The sequence below is a fragment of the Berghia stephanieae genome, chromosome 1, assembly GCF_034508935.2.
Source record: "Berghia stephanieae isolate SIO BIC M18660-M18661 chromosome 1, UCSD_Bste_1.3, whole genome shotgun sequence".
Taxonomy (NCBI): Eukaryota; Metazoa; Mollusca; class Gastropoda; order Nudibranchia; family Aeolidiidae; genus Berghia; species Berghia stephanieae.
In genome coordinates, this window is record NC_088360.1 from 10,945,776 (window position 1) to 10,964,428 (window position 18,653).

The 18,653-nt window shown below is 34.6% G+C and overlaps 1 protein-coding gene across 1 annotated transcript in view; it reads left to right on the plus strand.

Moving 5' to 3' along the window:
* The first annotated feature begins 2,812 nt into the window (after nt 1-2,812).
* LOC144967841 (O-acyltransferase like protein-like) overlaps nt 2,813-18,653 on the plus strand; it is a 29,599-nt gene continuing 13,758 nt past the window's right edge. The window contains exons 1-9 of the mRNA XM_078905527.1: nt 2,813-2,857; nt 8,391-8,512; nt 9,796-9,920; nt 10,894-11,073; nt 11,929-12,019; nt 12,354-12,526; nt 14,027-14,117; nt 16,854-16,926; nt 17,935-18,076. Of these exons, the coding sequence (XP_078761653.1) occupies nt 8,443-8,512; nt 9,796-9,920; nt 10,894-11,073; nt 11,929-12,019; nt 12,354-12,526; nt 14,027-14,117; nt 16,854-16,926; nt 17,935-18,076 (945 nt within the window). The 5' untranslated portion in view covers nt 2,813-2,857; nt 8,391-8,442. The remainder of the gene's footprint in view (nt 2,858-8,390; nt 8,513-9,795; nt 9,921-10,893; nt 11,074-11,928; nt 12,020-12,353; nt 12,527-14,026; nt 14,118-16,853; nt 16,927-17,934; nt 18,077-18,653) is intronic.

Consider the following 18,653-nt stretch of genomic DNA (forward strand, 5'->3'; position numbering starts at 1 on the left):
GTCCATTGTCTGTATCGGTCCTATACGAAGCCTCTCCATTTTCACTCGTTCGTTAGTATTTTCACGATCACAGGCTTCAGGCACCGCCTACCGTTTTTTAACTCTTTGATTGATGCTTCTACCTAATGGTCATGTGACTTCTATTTGCTATGCATGGCAAGCTATTGACATAGATTCCTTTTACTATCATCTTATAATATAAGTCCCGAGTTATTCAATCAACAAACAGTGCAGACATCTTTGAAAACTACGTCAGTTATCGTGTATTTTATTAAAACTATCTAGTCGAATAAACATTTCATTGGTTTATTTTTTCTCAAAAATCAAAAATAAAGTAGGCCCCAGTATTTTGTCCCGGATATCATCCGATAGCTGAGAACCGACGACCCATAGCAATCTTAGTACTTGCTATCACACCGACCAATCAGAACACAGAGCCTGAGCATCACTCTCAATTTTAAGAGAAACGATTGAAAAAAAATGAAATGTATCATCAGGTATTGGGATGTAATTGGATTCAATGGTCTGATGTCACGTCGCCCAGCAACGGCGGCCATCGTGGTTCTAAACAAAGAAAATCGGTGCTTTTTATTCTTCATGCTGGCTAGAACTTTTCATATGTCTTGTGATCAGAATGTGTAAAAGTCAAAACATAATCAGATTTATAATGTTTTTTTTCCCTCTAGATACGCTTTTATGCTCGTCGGAGAAATATTTCATAAGGCCGTCAGCCATTGTTCCGATAGTTTAGAGCCAGTTACTAAGTTACCATGCGCCATTACGAGGGAAGTGACGTCGTGATTGTTGAAGCCAATTCCTTCATCAGTGTTTCTAATTGTGATTATTACTCACTGGCTGTGGGGATGACCTATTTTTCTGTATAGCATGTACGAAAAGTAGCTATGGAATTAAGAAATGTCTGCTAGGCCTAAGGGCTAACCCACACCGGAGACTGACTCCGAGGACCCGGCACTGCCGTACTCTGCCGCCTTCTGGATAAAGACGTCGGGCTGCCGTCTTCCGGATAAAGACGTCAGGCACGGACAAAATACTAAGAATAAAGAAAAGTCCGCTCGACTTACCCATACCAAGCACCCGACGTCCTCAGCCGTTTTTAGGTGCTTGGTATGGGTAGGTCTAGCGGCTCTTCTCTTTATTCTTAGTATTTTGTCCGTGCCCGACGTTTTTATCCAGAAGACGGCAGAAGACGGCAGTTCCGAATCGTCAGAGTCGGTCTCCGATGTGGGTTAGCCGAGTACGAGTAGAATGATAGTTGTGTCGACCCCAATTCAGATAAGAATGGTAGAGGGAATCCGTTTTGTAAGTTTCCCTTCAGACTAGGTCAATACGCTAAAGACCGCCATATACGGCACAGGTTTCCTTTGAGGAGAGCCTTGAGGCCGTCTGCTAAAAAGTGCCAATCCACAGCACAGGCTTGACGCAGGCTTTCCCTATTCATTTAGTTGAACCAGGTTTTCATATGTTCTGTCTTTTAGTTTAACCCCCTGCTCCCCCACCCCCCACAAACTGAATTTTCAGCAACTAAATCACCACGATATTCTATCGGTCTGAGACGGGAGTTTACATGCGTAATCTGAACAAACTTTTTATGTGGACGCAGACAACACAACTCCAACTGGATTTTGTGGGTGAAAAGATACATAAATTTGGACATTAGATATACTGCTAATGATGAATTAAAACAAAAAATCAACACAGCTGGGGGGAAACTAGATCGTCCTCTGTTAACTTGACAGGATTGAGTGAAGACATTTATGTGTAACGACGTATATTTTTTTGCAGGTCTGATATCCGAACACAATTATGGGCGTGATTTAACGTTGTTTAAATGGACACAAATGTGCATTGGTTTGAGAGTAATTCAACTATAACAATGAGTCCATAACAATTTGAGTTATCAGACCGGCAAATAAGTGCACATCACTATGTCATTTACTTTCTATTAAAACACATTTAAAAAAATGATTGTCTATTTTCAAAGACCTCGAAATATAACAAATAAAAACAAACAAAAAATAATTTTTTAAAAAAGCATAAAAAAGCAAAGGAAAACAAAATATTGCTAAACAAAGAAGAATTAAATAAACAAAACAAAAACTGTCAAACAAACAAACAAGCAAACCGAAAAATAACAACAACAACAAAGCCCCCCCCCCAAAAAAAAAATAAAATAAAAATAAACCAAGCAAACAACCCCCCCCCCCCCCCCTAAAAAAAATACAACTCTCCTTTTTATGTTGCTAAAGTATTTAAGTACAATTTGTAATAATTGAAGCAACGATTAATGGTGTTTAAATTCTAAAACGGTTACGAGAAACGATTGAAAAAAAATACTTTGTTAAATCCTAGCAACGGACGAGATGTGTATGGTTAAAGGCTTAATTTAGGATTATATCCTTCAATGTCTTTCATATGAACAATACACTTCGATCTATCATTAACCCTATTTTCATACTAAAATAGAAAGTCCTATTTCCTGATTTGGGGTCCATTTGCCCCCCCCCCCCCCCGACTTGCAAAGAGAAAAATACTAGAAAGTCCTATTTTCTTATTTGGGGGCCATTTGACCCCCATGATTTTACTATGGAAAATTCAGTTAAAATATTATTTTCTCATTAAATGTATGGGGTTAAATCATTTTGTTGTTTTTGTTTTTACATCATGCATCTATTTATTTAGTGACATAGTCGTGTCAATACGATCCACAAATTACTGGTAGATGGCATCTACAATAATTGACTTAGGTAATTTTGTTTCCCGTTTGCTGCTGTCCATTATGATGAGCGCCAGTTTCAGTTGCCTACTTTTTCATCAACTCTAATCAAGAGACATCCAAGTAAGTACTAACTCTTTACTTTTTTTATTAGAAATGTGACGAATGAAGATGATTCTTATACTTATCGTATGTAATAAAAATGAATTGATAGTATCATTAATTTTATGATTGTAGTACTAGCTAGAATGAATCGCCAAATATGAAATTATGAAACAATAATGGATAAATGAAAGTGCTAATATTCAATTTAATATTTCTTCCAATCCTTGCCTTACTTTCATGTCTTGCTTATCTTTTCTTATTGTGTGTACCCTACCTTTACATAACATATAACATATGGTATAGGGAGAAATAGGATAAAATCCTTTGAATTAAATTAAATTGATTGAAAGATTACAATAATGATACACGTGGTAAAGATAGTATAACAACTTAAATGCACTCATGTATGTGTGATGTACAAACATATATCTTTAACCTTGACATGCAAAGCACACACACACACACACACACACACACACACACAATAGTAGGTGCCAGCGCCTGTTGGTCAGTACTAAATAAGAGGTACCACCGGAAATTGATCAGTACTGTCGAACACAGGGCCTGTTCGTCAGTGTTGACAAAGACCTTTTCGAACTTATTCGTCACTACTGGATTATTTCATTAGTAATAAAATTATATAAAAAATTCCAGGCCAACTTATCCCATGACTGTTAGTAACACTTAGACAAATTTGATTTAAGTTTAACGCGTGGGGTAACGTAGTGACTCTCGTTGTTTTACGCCGCCATAAGATTCTTGTTATTTTATGTTGTCCATTCTATTTATGTATTAGTTTTTTGTTGTTTTTCAAAAATAGTTTTTCGTTTCTTTTGTTTTGTTTGTTTTTGTTCGCTCATTCAGCCCACGCCAGCTTGTTGCTGGTTTCAGTTCTAAATTCATAATCAAAACCGTGACGACCCAAGAAAGAGCAGATTTATTATTTTATGACATTATTGTAAATTATTCTAATACTGGAAAAGTAAAAGGCATGTCTTGACAATTTCCAAGATCGTCTATTTGGAATGAATAGAATTATTATAAAAGAATCCGTGAGGAGTGAAGATGTTGAATCTTTACATAAGAGTTAGGGAACATAATGACAATCGTAAGAAAAACAACCGTTTGAAAGTCATGAAAATTTGTTACTTATTTCCTCTAAATAGTGTCATGTCGGTCTGATTGAAAATGTTCAAAATTGATTTTATGCACAAAATCTATTAAACTTGTGTTGAGTTTTTGTGTTTTATTAATTATGGGATCTTATATTCTAGTCTAAATAAATGCTAGTTGTCTATCAAAGGTCCTCTTTCCTCGCTCTTTTACGTCCCATAATCTTAAGAAACTGCCTACGGTATACATCCTGCTACTAACTGAAACTAATAAAGTTATGCACATTATGATTCAATATGTAACCTTTTCATTATAAGTCTTCCGAAGGACTGGTCAAATCCCAGGAGTTTGGAACCGAAAGAGTAGAAGATGTGACGTCACCATTTCTCTGCCCTATTACGATCGCAACTATACTTTCTGTATGTACTTCTCATTACTGCCTCCACCACCAATATATATTTCAACCACATATTATCACTATCATACGATAGGTGGATATTCATTTAGTACAGGCACCAACCCCCCCCCCTCTCCTTCCAGTTCCAGTGCATCCTAAAATCTTGACAGAAAGTGTTCCCATAGGGCAGCTTTAAATCTTTCGCGCCAGAAAAACAAGTGACAAAAGATGATAGATGTCGAGTGGATTTTTAACATGAGAGGACTAACAAGTTGAGAGCAGAGATTAAAAAGGACATAAAGGGGATAGAATAAACAACAAGATTGACCTCCCCTCCCTCCCACCCTATAATACGAGTGACAACCATAGATAAACTTCAAGTCCCTAGCCCAAGACTTCGGGTCAAATGTGCATTGGTCTCATACTCGTCCCTGGCATGGGAAAACCACCAACAAGTGCCAGCGCTCGAGGGACCAATATCACTTCGTTTTCTCTATAAAGTCATGGGGGCCAAATGACCCCCAAATCAGGAAATAGTACATTCTGTATTTTTCTCTTTGAAAGTCATGGGGGCCATTTGGCCCCCAGATCGGAAAATCTCAAATTCCAAATGAGCATGCTCAGTGTGAGTATACTATGCACGTGACAAGCATGAAATTTGGCATGGTCATGGACCTCATCATTTTAGGAAAAGTCACTAAATTCCAAATTGACTGTTTTATGAATAAAAAACACACCCCTGGGGTCTTTTGGCCCCCAAGTATGAAAACAGGGTTAAGATTATCATTGAATCATGAAATAATAAGTAAGGAAACATTATTGGTCATATTTAAATTTTAGTTAATACAACTTTCCGTCGATCAAAGTTTTAAAACTATTTAGAGAACATACATTCTTTGTATCGAATCTAGATTAATATTATTCGACGATTGATTGGTACGAAACAATAAAGATTTTTGTCTTACAATAGTATTACCCTAAATAAGTGTAGTTTAAATTTATCCCCTCTTGTAAACGTTACAGTGGAATAAATAATGAATTGTGATGAATCACTATTATCAATCACAATGTGTATCTATCTATAAATGTGAATCAAGTCACTGCGAATTCTCCTGTACTTTAAACTAGAGAGATCAACATATTTAAATCTTTCTTCTATATATATTACGAAGCTTTTTGTTTACCCGCCGTTTTACATTTAAAAGACTTATTGATTGTCTTTTGAGGGGTCCCTTTAGTAAGTTTTACACGGGTTGTTTTTTTTCTATATGTAATACCTTGCATTTGTAGTGTTAAACTCAACCAACCACTTTTTAGGCCATTGAAATGAGGAAAATGCGTTATATTGAATACTTCGATAATTTTCATTAGAACCGTACACTTTTGTGTTGTCTGCAATAAATTTACAAGTAGATTCAAGCACACCACTGATAACATTCTTATAGTCAGAAAATTTCCCATTTACAATCACTCTCTGAATTCTATTTTAAAGAAACTCTCTTATCCAATCGTACCCATACCTAGTAATTCCATATGATCTTAGTTTAGAGAACAATATTTCACGAGGAACTGAATCAAATGCCTTGCGAAAATCAAGGTCAACAGCATCAACACGTTTCCCGTTTTCAATGTACCTGGTAAACTCGTCAATAACCTATTAGTAAATGTATGACCTTCTATCTCGAAACTTAATAATTTGTAAATTTTATTAAATTCAATCCTACACAATTGGCTTCATAACCTTGCAGAGAATGCATGTCAGACTAATTGGCCTATAGTTTGCAACATCCATTCTGCTGCCCTTTTTATGCTTGTTTACAGTCGTTTGTGATATTCCAGATTAAAGTGACATTTTATGGTTGTAATAATTCAAGGCACACTTCTTTTAGTAACCGTGGATGAAGGAAGTTAGGTCTCATTCTCTTAGATCAACGTATACATATATGCAAGTCTGACATCCGAACCAACTTATGGGCCTAGCTTAACTTTGTTGTAATGAGCAATATCTTGCGTAATTAAAAATAAAATGTCCATTACAACAATGAGCGAATAAGAAAATGGGTTATAAGACCTGCAAATAAGTGCACGTTGTCTTAGATACATCCAATTCATTAATTTTAAAAGTATAACATTTTTTGTAACATAAAATTCAGGTAATTTACTAATATTAGCAGCATTACATAAAATAGGACCGGGTATACCGTGGTGAAATATAGGCAACAACTACATGTACTTATTTTCAACACTTTTTAACCCTAATTGTAATGGGCTTATCGTTGTCGTGAGAGTACTCTCAAACCAATACAGAATATTGTCCATTTATTTCTGTAATCAAGCCCAAAATTGCGTTTAGATGTTGGACTTGTAAAACATGTGAGTTGCATTGTTTAATAATGATCATTAATTTTATATCATATTGACATTTTCCCTTGTGGTGTGCCACTCATTTACATGCTTTTTAATGCAAAACAAATTCGACTATTATACCGAAAGTTACAGGCATCAAAATTTATGCCAAAACGAATATAAAAGTAGTAATAAGCTTATATTTTCTTAGTCCGTAGTCTGTCTTGATTTAATGAAAATTTCTTCTTCTCTTGCAAATTTAATGGCAATATCAATCAAATATGATGTTCAATAAGTTATAATTTGTCTATATTAAATAAGCAAAATTAAGCGATTTAAAAACCTGCCAAGAGAATTGGCAATCGTTATAAAAGTGTTCTGAAAAGACAGTATAAAGCAAGGAAGAGGTGAAAAAAATTAGCTGACATTACCAGTCCCCAACCATGTTCCCGGGGGAACATATTATTGTATCAGAGCTTTGCATATCTGTGTGCAATGATAGTAATAATAATAATAATAATAATAATAATAATAATAATAATAATAATAATAATAATAATAATAATAATAATTATGATAATTATAATAATAGATCTTTATTGTCCATAAATATGGCAATTTGTCATTTAGTTACACTTGTTATAACGTTAAACGATAACTGTAACAATGAACAGATATTTCACTCCTACTTATTTTCTCTCTCTCTCTCTCTCTCTCTCTCTCTCTCTCTCTCTCTCTCTCTTCTCTCCTCTCTTTCTTTCACACGTGCGATATACACAACATAAACATATTCATTTCGTTTTCAATTTGTTACGATTGTGGCAATTCGACACCAAAAATTATCATCATTATCAATTGGTCAGTTAATCTTACATTAAATAAATTAATGAGTTAATCAGTCAACGAATCAATCCTTGGTTTTTCTGCACCATATGAAATATTCAAAAGTTTTATTGCTGATGGAACGAACGTTGATTTATACTTGTTAGTTCTACATTTAATCTGACAAAACCTTCTCCCAGATGGTAAGAGACTAAATTCATGGTATAAAATATGTTTTTTATTGTTGATAGTAATCAGATTGTTAAGCTCTGTAAAGATGAGAGAATTGAATCAAAGAGAGCACCCATTGGACCAGTCCATCATCATCAGCATCATCATCCTCCTCCTCCTCATCATCCTCCTCCTCCTCATCATCATCATCATCATCATCTTCATCATCACCATAATAATAATGATAATAATAATAATAATAATAATAATAATAATAATAATAATAATAATAAATAAATATTATATATATATATCATCATCAATCATCATCATCATCATCATCATCATCATCATCATCATTAATCATCATCATATAATATCATTATTAATATCATTATATATATTATTATTATTATTATTTTATTATTATTATTATTATTATTATTATTATTATTATTATTATTATTATTATTATTATTATTATTATTATTATTATTATTATCATTATCATTATTATTATTATTATTATTATTATTATTATTATTATTATTATTATTATTATTATTATTATTATTATTATTATTATTATTATTATTATAGTGTTTTTTATGATTGTATTAAAATCCTTCAAATGGCCATAAGCCAATACGTGTTTATCATTATTACCATCATTTCTATTGGTGACCTTTTATATTTCAACAGGCTGTACAAATCTTATAACTCTGTCATTCCAGTCCCAAAAGTCATCATCAACATGGCCAAGGCGAATGTAATCGTTGGATTTCTGATCTTTTCATGTGTCATTTTCAACGTCCATGCACAAGGTGGGAAAGTTTATTCAGTTAAGTGCCGTACTGTAGAAAAACAATATATTAAAAATTTGGCCAGAAAACTCGTCCTTCAATTATTGATCGATTTAAATAACATTTAATAACTTAATAGCAATAACATCTGTCCACCCGGTTGTGATTGGGTAGTTGGGTCTGTTAGATTTGGCAGAAAGTACTTTACGATAGATTGTGTCCTATTCTAAGGGTAACGAGCAATTGCTATTGTCCGTTTGACGCTATAGAAACCGGGACAAACTTCGGCTACAATTGGCCTAATGGGTCTCAAGAGCTACATTTTATTAACGGGGACGAGGGAGCTACACTAAAGGGTCATTTTTTTATTTGATGAAATATCCTTAACTTCTATGCACAGTCATTATGTATATGTTTGGGAAGGACGATTACATACAAATATTTTCGAAAAAAGTTTCCGATTGCTATAGAAACGATGCAATAAACAACAAATCTATAAAAGTCAAAGACTTTTTTGTTTATCAATGGATTGCCATAATATTTTGGCCACAGGTAGAAAAAAGGAAAATAAAGAGGCTCTAGAAGCCCGCTTTTTGATTTTTTAAATTAGAAACTTAAAAAATTAAGTTCCAAGTTGTTTCTCCATTATTCCCTTTGAAAAAAATTACATAATTGCAAATTTAATAATGATTTTTTTTTTCACAATCCGGCTTCTAAAGTACCTGTGTATTTGTATAACACTCATTTGTAGAAAGTTTGAAGAAGATTGGTGAGAATTGAGGGAGGAGTTAGGTTTTCAGTGACGTAAATTCTAGTTTTGACTCATTTAAGGGTTCGGTTATCATACAAAAATGTCCTTTTGATGTCTGCTTTAGAGCATTGCACTATTGAACCAACTGTCCTCAAGTAAATAGGGAACAACTGTGAAGTGTCAAAAATTGGTTCCAATCACACTGGAAGTGTAAAACCACTCTTCCGGGGGACTGGATACATACCTTGTGTAATTGTTCTTATGGTTTCAGAGTAATGGCATATTTTCTAGTCTAAATTTATCCTGGTCGTCAATAAAGACCATACGTCTTCGCTCTTTTACGTGCCGTAATATTAAAAATCGGTCAAAATATCCTGCTACTAAATAGTTATGATACTTTATAATTCATTATGCAATCTATTCAATACTAGTTCTCCAAATGACAGGATACATACACACTTCCAAGGAGTTAGCAATCGGAAGAGTAGAAGATGTGACATCATCATTCCTCTTGCCCTAATATTGCTTATATCAAATTTTTTTTTATCAACAGCACATTCTTCAGAGAAGACGAATGTCGAGCCAGACAAACACAGCAAGAAAGAACATGGACTACCCGAAGTTATTGCTGGGTTTAAAGACATTTTTAGTCTTGAATATGGATTGAACAATTCACAAGTATTGAGTTATTATTTACTATTATAGGGAATGAGATTAGCGGAAGAGTAGCGTCCCTTGATTGGACGTCACCTTACAGAAAGAACGTCAATTTGGTTTTGCGCATGCGTCTCTCTCGTCCTCGCTTTCGGTGAAATGTCTCATGCCGCTTTCACCGGAAGGGAGGACGAGAGACGCATGCCCACAACCAACATGACTTTCTCTCTCTAATAATTTTCCTCTGGTGACGTCGAATCAAGGGACGCTACTCTTCCGCTAATCTCATTCCCTATAGATAATTAATAATGATGATTTGATAATGAGAATGCTAATAGTAATGATAAAAAGAAATAATTGTGATGGTGAAAATAATACTAATATTACTGCTATTACTACTACTACTACTTACTACTACTACTACTACTACTACTACTACTACTACTACTACTACTACTACTACTACTACTCCTACTACTACTACTACTACACTACTACTACTACTACTACTACTACTACTACTACTACTACTACTACTACTACTACTACTACTACTACTACTACTACTACTACTACTACTACTACTACTACTACTACTACTACTACTACTACTACTACTACTACTACTGCTACTACTACTACTACCACTACAACTACTACAAAAACAACAACAACAACAACAACAAATAATAATAATAATAATAATAATAATAATAATAATAATAATAATAATAATAATAAGAAGAAGAAGAAGAAGAAGAAGAATAAAAAATAATAATAATAATAATAATAATGATAATAATAATAATAATAATAATAATAATAATAATAATAATAATAATAATAATAATAATAATAATAATGATAATAATAATAACAATAATTAAAATAGTAGTAATTAAGAATAATTTTATATATGTTAATATAATAAGTCATTTGCGGTGGTAAAGCTAATAGACTCTTTATGTATCAAGTTATAAAAATCCTTTCCTTACAGCTTAACAACACATTTGCCCAGATGGTGGTGGCTTGGATAAGGAGTAACCCTCTATTCCTGAGAACAACCTTGAATATTATTGACTCTTTGGAGCCAGTTGATGAGGAGGAAAAGTCCACAAAAACTAACGACACAAAATTAGAAGCTGACCAAAATAAGACGAATGAAGCAGCATCCAATGTAAGTAGGCAATAGGTTTCACCCTGGCTGTTCTCGATCAACACAAGTTCGGACAAAAATAAGTTTTCACTTCACTGTGAACAAAGTTCGAATTCCAAAATGCGAGAGAAAGAGATTTTTTTTAAATTTTACTATTCAATAGATTCCGATTTTGTCATCTTTGGGTAAAAGACGTGTTCAAAAACATTTACAAATATTTTTAAGGACCTCAATTTAACGCTTGATAGCTTGATATCTGACGTCACAAATTATTATTGAAATTTGATGTCATTACGCGTTACAGTTACAGGGAGGGGTTGAATAATTCAGTTTTTTTGGGGGAGCTATGGATTCTCAAAACATCGACTTGTGCGAAAATCATCTTATGCACAGCCAAGATATCCGTCACCCACTGTAGTGTTCTGAACTCCTACTTTTCTCTGTTTTTTCCTTCATTTTTTATAAAGCATAATAGAGATACGTTATGGAAAAATATACGATTCTTGCACTCTTGCTTTTTGGAATTCCGGACGTGTTTCCAACCGGTTTACGAGCTTGCTAGTGCGCGTTGGGAACAATTTTCGAATTTAAAGAAAGTAAGAGTGTAAGAAATATTTTATTATCAATCTCTGAAAAAAAAGACATTTACAAAAATACTGAAATGATACCTCATTTTAAAAAATCTAATTTTAGTAAAAAATTTAACCCTTGCTTATCTGACGTCACAAATTATAATTGCAAACGTGATATCATTACGCGTTACTGTTTTAAAGTGAGGGGTTGAATAATAGGGGTTTCTCCATAACATTTTTGAGTTATTCAAAACAACTAAGTAGTGGTTAATTTTAACATGTTATGTTCCCTCGGCTCCCACAGTTGACGTATTCATCTGACTGGCAGGATTGTCGGAATGACGTTGCCCAAGTGAAGCAGGGCTTGGCCAACATGGATTCATGGGCATGGCAAAGTAAGGCTTTTTCATAGAAGGAGGCATTACACATTTTATTTAGAACTGTAGCCTATGTATCCCTAAAAATAATATCATTTTTCAAATTTAGACTTCAATAACTTGAATTTCATATCACTATCCACTTCATCCCGTTAAATGTTTTTCAGTACGAGCATACATACATCCTACATATATATAATACACACACACACACACACACACACACATATATATATATATATATATATATATATATATATATATATATATATATATATAATATATATATAATAAAACATGAACAATTAATATTTTAGAAAATTCTACATTTTTTATCATAAAACGGAAATAGTGGTGGACTCGAGCGCCATGCCAAGCCCAAGTATTCTACAAGGAGCCAACACGTTTCTAGGCAACTATCTACAATGTCGGGATGTGTCACATGACGTCAAAGGACGCCAATTGAAAGGGAACATTTGTAGGCTTGCAATGACTTTACCATTGAGCAACTATCCTCCGGAGTTGGTAAGATTATAAACCATTTAAAAACGTGAGAAGTTGGCGTCACTTACTCAGCTCTTTGTTAGTGTTTTTAGACAACCAGTTGTCTGATTAGTTCTCTCCAAAATACACCAATCAGGCGTTAACATTTATGGTTACTCACAGTTTTATGTGTTGGCATGTTCCATCTGGTGGAAAGATTTTATGAGTAATTTACTGAAACATTTAGCATCAATACGATCATACAACCTTAAAAGTCAAGAAAACTGCTCGGACAAGTCTCCCCATAGAGTTTATTAAGGGGTTTAAGTCATTTGCTGTGATGTTATTCCCTTAAGCTTCAACGAGGTTCCAAAGCTCGTTGGCATTCCTTGCTCAGCACTGTTGGTCCCATGTATGTTTTTTGAGGATATCTAATAGGTCCTCAATACAAATAGAGTCTGGAGTTACAAATAGCCACTCGAGCACCAAGGTCTTATTCTCAGTTAATTGATCTTGCAGAGAAGGCCCTCTCGCTCTGAGTCTGGCTGTTGCGAGTCTTCCTAACGTTGTCCAACTTAATGTTGTTTTCCACGGTGAAGTCAGAGGCATAATAGATGTGTAGGTTGTGTGTAGAGCAAATGTTCGATCATCATTGGCCTCTGTTACTCGCCTTTGATCCCTCACATGATCTTTCGTTGTTGAAATTTGCGGTAATAGAACAGCTGTGCAACCTCAGCAATGGCTGTTCAGCACGGATATGGCCAAGTAGAATGACTCTCTCTCTCTCTCTCTCTCTCTCTCTCTCTCTCTCTCTCTCTCTCTCTCTCTCATCGAGGCTCAGTTTCGGCAAGTTTTCGAGAATAAAAGATTTGAAATCAACGTAATTACAAAATTATTTCACAAAGATAATATTTTTTTGTTTAAAAAAGCAAATAACTTGTAAACAGAAGAAGACAATATGGCAATTTTCAATCCGGGCACGTTGTTCGAGAATTTAAGAACTTGCGTTTCCACGATTGTCCCTGTAACATACTTTATACTTCCTTCTTTGCATCATTTCCGAAGTCGAAATATCAAATTGTCGTATAAAATTGGTCACCACCCATGCTGTGATCGACAGGTTCTAATATAGCTAAGCATGCATGTATTTGAAAAAAATGCTCTCTTAGGTAATCATATATATTTTTTGATTCTTTCACTTAGTTAAACAACAGTAATTTAGCGTATAAACATGTTAAGTTACTTTTGCACATGTGTATATTATGCATGCTTGTTATCTTGATCTTCCTTCTTCACCACGAAAACCAATTCAAATTCTTCCTCGTTCCAAAGTTTTTTTATCATCATCATCATCATCATCATCATCATCATCATCATCATCATCATCATCATCACCATCATCATCATCATCATCATCATCATCATTATCCTCATTCTCCTCCTCCTCCTCCTCCTCATCCTCCTCCTCCTCCTCATCATCATCATCATCCTCATCAGCATCGATTGGACATGATTCAAAACATGAACTTTTATCATATTCAGCTCCCACCAGGTCTCATGACTAAAGTATATTTGGATGTATGCTTGCCAAATTCATGCAAAGAACAGGATTTGAATAACGCTTTTCGTCAATGTGAGTAGTGGCTTAGTTTAATTAATGTATAAAACAAATAAAGTTGGCGTCACTAGGACTTTGTGGTGATTTTAGACAGTCAGTTGGGTGATTAGCTCTCACTACTAACATCTATATCAATTAGACTTTACATTTAAGCTTACCTACACTTTTATGTGCTTGTATGTTTCATTTGGCGGGTAATTTTTAAAAGTAATTTACGTAAACAGATAGCATCAATACGATCATACAACCTTCAAGGTCAATATAATCATAGCCCTCGTAAACTCATAGTTTATGAAAATGGCCAAAAATATTAAGTCACTTTTTAAGGTGACGACCATCAAAAGTAAGTGAATTGTAAGTTGTATTCAATAGTTCAACCAGTTGATGCTATACGTTTAGGTTAGATATTCACAGCATCTGCCAGCCGGATATAACGTACCAAAACACAAAACTATGATGTGACTTTAAACTTTTATAGTCTAATTGTTTTTATTTAGTGGGAACTAACTATAAAGACGGTTGTGTTATAACAATAACGAATTGAGTGACATCAATTTTAAACTTTTTATAGAATCTTTTGTTTTCCCCAAGCACTACTCACGACAACTAACTTTTCTCTTTCACTTGTCGATCGTCGCCTTGCCTTATGAGACAAAAGTTAACGAAGGCTCCGATATTCATGGTGGGCGGAGAGGCCACGTTTGCCCTGTCTTCTATCCCCCATATTATCTATTTTCTCTTTCTACGTTGCTCCCCGTTTTTGTTCTGGATTGACATTGTTTGGTTGTTCACCTGGTCACTGAAACAGTAACACACCACTTACTTGAATGTCAACATCTTGAAAACCAACATCTTGATGCACATTACTCCCACCAAATCCAATTAACAGTAAAACACTGTGTAGTCACCTGGAACAACAACAAAAGACTTCTAAGTAACGGCACAAGACCAAAGGCCTGGAGCTCAGATGGTCGCTGATTCGGACAAGAAAGTAGGTTCACCTGGTCCTGGAGGGGTTCCTTTGCTGTGATTCAGTCAAATGTAAAGTTCATTTTTTTTTTTGGGGGGGGGGGGGGGGGGGGAAGAGGAGATGATATCTTATCCTTGTAAATCATCGTTCTGTAATGTTGTATTGTAATTTTAGTTGTAGATCCTTTATAGCCGAATCCTTTGCTTGTACGAAGTTGGGACTTTTAGGTAATATCAAAATAGGCACATGAATGGATTGCTCTTGGATGTTCCCCTATTTGAACCAGTCCCCTTTGCCTTACTTTATCTTTGGTGTTAGTAAATTCAGATCTAAATATCTTACCAATCAGTTTTCTTATTACTAGCGCTGAAATGACATATAAGTGTCGCAAGCGCTGTAAAACACCCAAAAACACAAACAAGGCCACGATATGATACGTTTGTGTGTATCAACCTCTTGAAGACCTCAGACGCACATTCTTTGCATCCATTCCAATTATCAATAACATACTGGAATAACTACAAAAACGTCATGGCGCAAGAGTGAAGGGCTAGAGCTCAACGGGTCGGTGGTTTGGATATTTAAGTAAGTTTGTATTGTATGAAGGGGTAAAAGTTGTATTCAGTTTGGATTACGTTACCATTTTTGTAAAGATCTTTGTATTGGCGTTTATGACATCATTTCCATTTGGTGTATTGTCGAAAAGTGAATTCAAATAATTAAAAAATACCAACGATCCACAATGTCTGCTTGTGATAAGGAGAAGAAGACGCCCACCTTATTATTATAAACCAGAACTGCCCAAAATGTATATCAGAAAAAGGGGTTTTTGGCCTGGTACCAAACCTCTGTAATGTGCAGTTGTGATAAAGGAGAAGAAGATTTCCACCATAATATATTCCACCTCTGACAAACGTGTGCAATATCAAGAGATAATTTTTGGTACCACACCAAATTTGAAACTGTATGGGCCCCTGACAGAAGTGAGACAACGGCGTTCCTTCACCAACTAGACATTCAAACATAAAGACAATGATGGGGAACGAAGCAGAAGGAGAACGATCAATTTTCTAGACTCTTAAAATGGATTCTCTCCCCTAAATAAAACAAACTGATAAAACTTTTCAGCATCCATAATTCCGTCATGACACCTTTCTCAGGCGCTAAGTCATATAATATGTAACGCCGTGTCTCAAAGCGGTATAATGTCAGTATAATGTAATTACAACAAATAGAATTTACAGCCACGAAAAGGAAACTTGGGGTTAGTTTGTCTTCGTTAAAGGGAGAATATAATATACTATTTCTTGCATTGTCAAAACCCTAATCAATATTCGTAATTATCACCATTATATTTAAAAGTTCACTTTTTGTGGTCCGATTAACTCTGAAAATAAACCACTTGGAGACCTGACTGTATAGCAAGCGCCATAAAACTCGGTAAAGACAAACAACAGTTACATACTTTAACCAAATCCAAATAATTCCACTGTGCCCAATAGATTAATTTATTTTCCATCTGAATGGGAAACCACAATTTTTTTCCGGTTGAACAATAACATTTATTTTTCTTTATATGGTATATAATCTCAATCCAATTTTTTTCAATTTTTGAAAACCTATAGATTTGACTTTGCAACATTTAACTATCCCGACATAATGCTGATTTGTCGCAGTGGGTAGCATTATAATATTATGTCTTCTCTTTTGTTTCTTTGATCTTAAATCTTTTAAATTTGGAATAAAATGAAACACATATTATTTTCACATTCCAAAATCAGATTCCTCGTTACTTGACGTCGAATGTACAAGAGCTTTGGACATAACTAGTGATCCAAGCGCCATTGTTGCAATGTGAGTTGAGCAAAATTAACCCACTTTCTTTATATGTGACCCATCGATTCTAATTGTTGTAATATCGGGGTGATTTAAATGCTGAAAAATGAACTTAGAGCAAAAACTATGAGAGTTCATTTAAAGATGTTTTATTAAGTAGCAGGAATACAGTTTACCAAAGATCAAAAGATCCAATCTTTCACATTTCGAATCTATTGAACTTTAACTTCATTTTTCGACAACTGGTAAACTCAGAAATGGTATAATCTGGTAAACAATCTGACGCATAATATCTTGTAATCTGTGATTCAATAACACCAGGTTAACTCTGATTTAATAAGACCCGGTGCCCGACATAATAACAACTGATAAACTCGGATACACAACATCGGGTTATCTCCGACATAAGAATGTTATATGGGGAATAAAATCGCCTGCTTTGTCATTTGTTAAGTTTGTATTTATTGCCTTGTTCTTCAATGCTTTAATGTCCGACCACCATCCTGTTATGGTATTAAATATTAAGTTCTTTAGTCATCAATTCTATTCTATCTTGGCCTTCAGGTTTTAAGTCTCCCAAATGCCAACGTGGGCTAATGATTTTATTAAAGAAAGATAGTAGACGTAAAGTCTTGGCATAATAATAATCATAACTTATTTTTTATGATCGGCCTTCTTTATTCCACATGTCCAGAGGACAATCAGCAATAATTTCGCTCACGTTCTGTCACTTGCATTGCCGATTTGATGTTGGAACCAAAGAGAAGGAGGGAGCGGTAGAACAAAGTGTACATGTATGGCTGTTGATGAAAAACATCTAGTGCTAAAATTATTATTTGATTTACAAACTTTTAAAGACAGTTTTATTTGCAGGAAATAAACACCTTGGGCAAAATAAAGGGCGTCACAAAACAACTTCGATTTGTATGCCAACCGCCAGTGCTTTGACCTAAGCAACCTTCCCTATATTATTATGCGTTCCCTGTCAACACGTCATAAGCAACATTTCCTCTATATTTTTTACAGCACAGTACTTGCTTTGTTTGGGATACTTCTCGTGGGTGGTACAGTCGTTGAGGTTTTCATAACTTACAGGCAATCCAGCTATGATCCGTGCCACAGCCATGAAGCTTCTCCACATCGTCTGGAAGGGAAGGGAAAGGATGAAGTATGTTAAACACAATTAATCATCTTCTTACCAACTATAGGGAAAATCGTCACATTCATTACGATGCAATATAACAATTTTCTCATTATGATTTCATTTGTACATAACACATTTAAAGAAAATATTTTGTCACAGCGATTAAAAACGTGATACTGTAATATGTTATTGAGCTCATTTTGCTTAACACTATTATGTATAGAATATACTTGTTGCCTTTCAGTTTGAATAAGAAAAAAACAATATTTTTATGTTGGACGAGTTTGATGCTTCGGTGAAAATTCTTAAAATCGCTGGCAAGGAGAGAGAGGTAAGAGATTATAATGATTTCCCCTTTGTTTTGGGGAAAGCCTGATTTTACTATAGAACCACAACAAAAATATTATGATGTATCCCTACTATCATTTTATAAAGACCTGGGAGCGCATAGTATACCCCCCCCCCCCCAGCACGCACCCGGCTTTGCTAAAAATAGATTTTGACGCGTATTGACATCTTGACTACAAGGACGATTCTTAAGGTTAAATTCTAGAAGCGAACCAGTACAAAACAAAGAAAGAAAAGAAAGAAGGAATACATT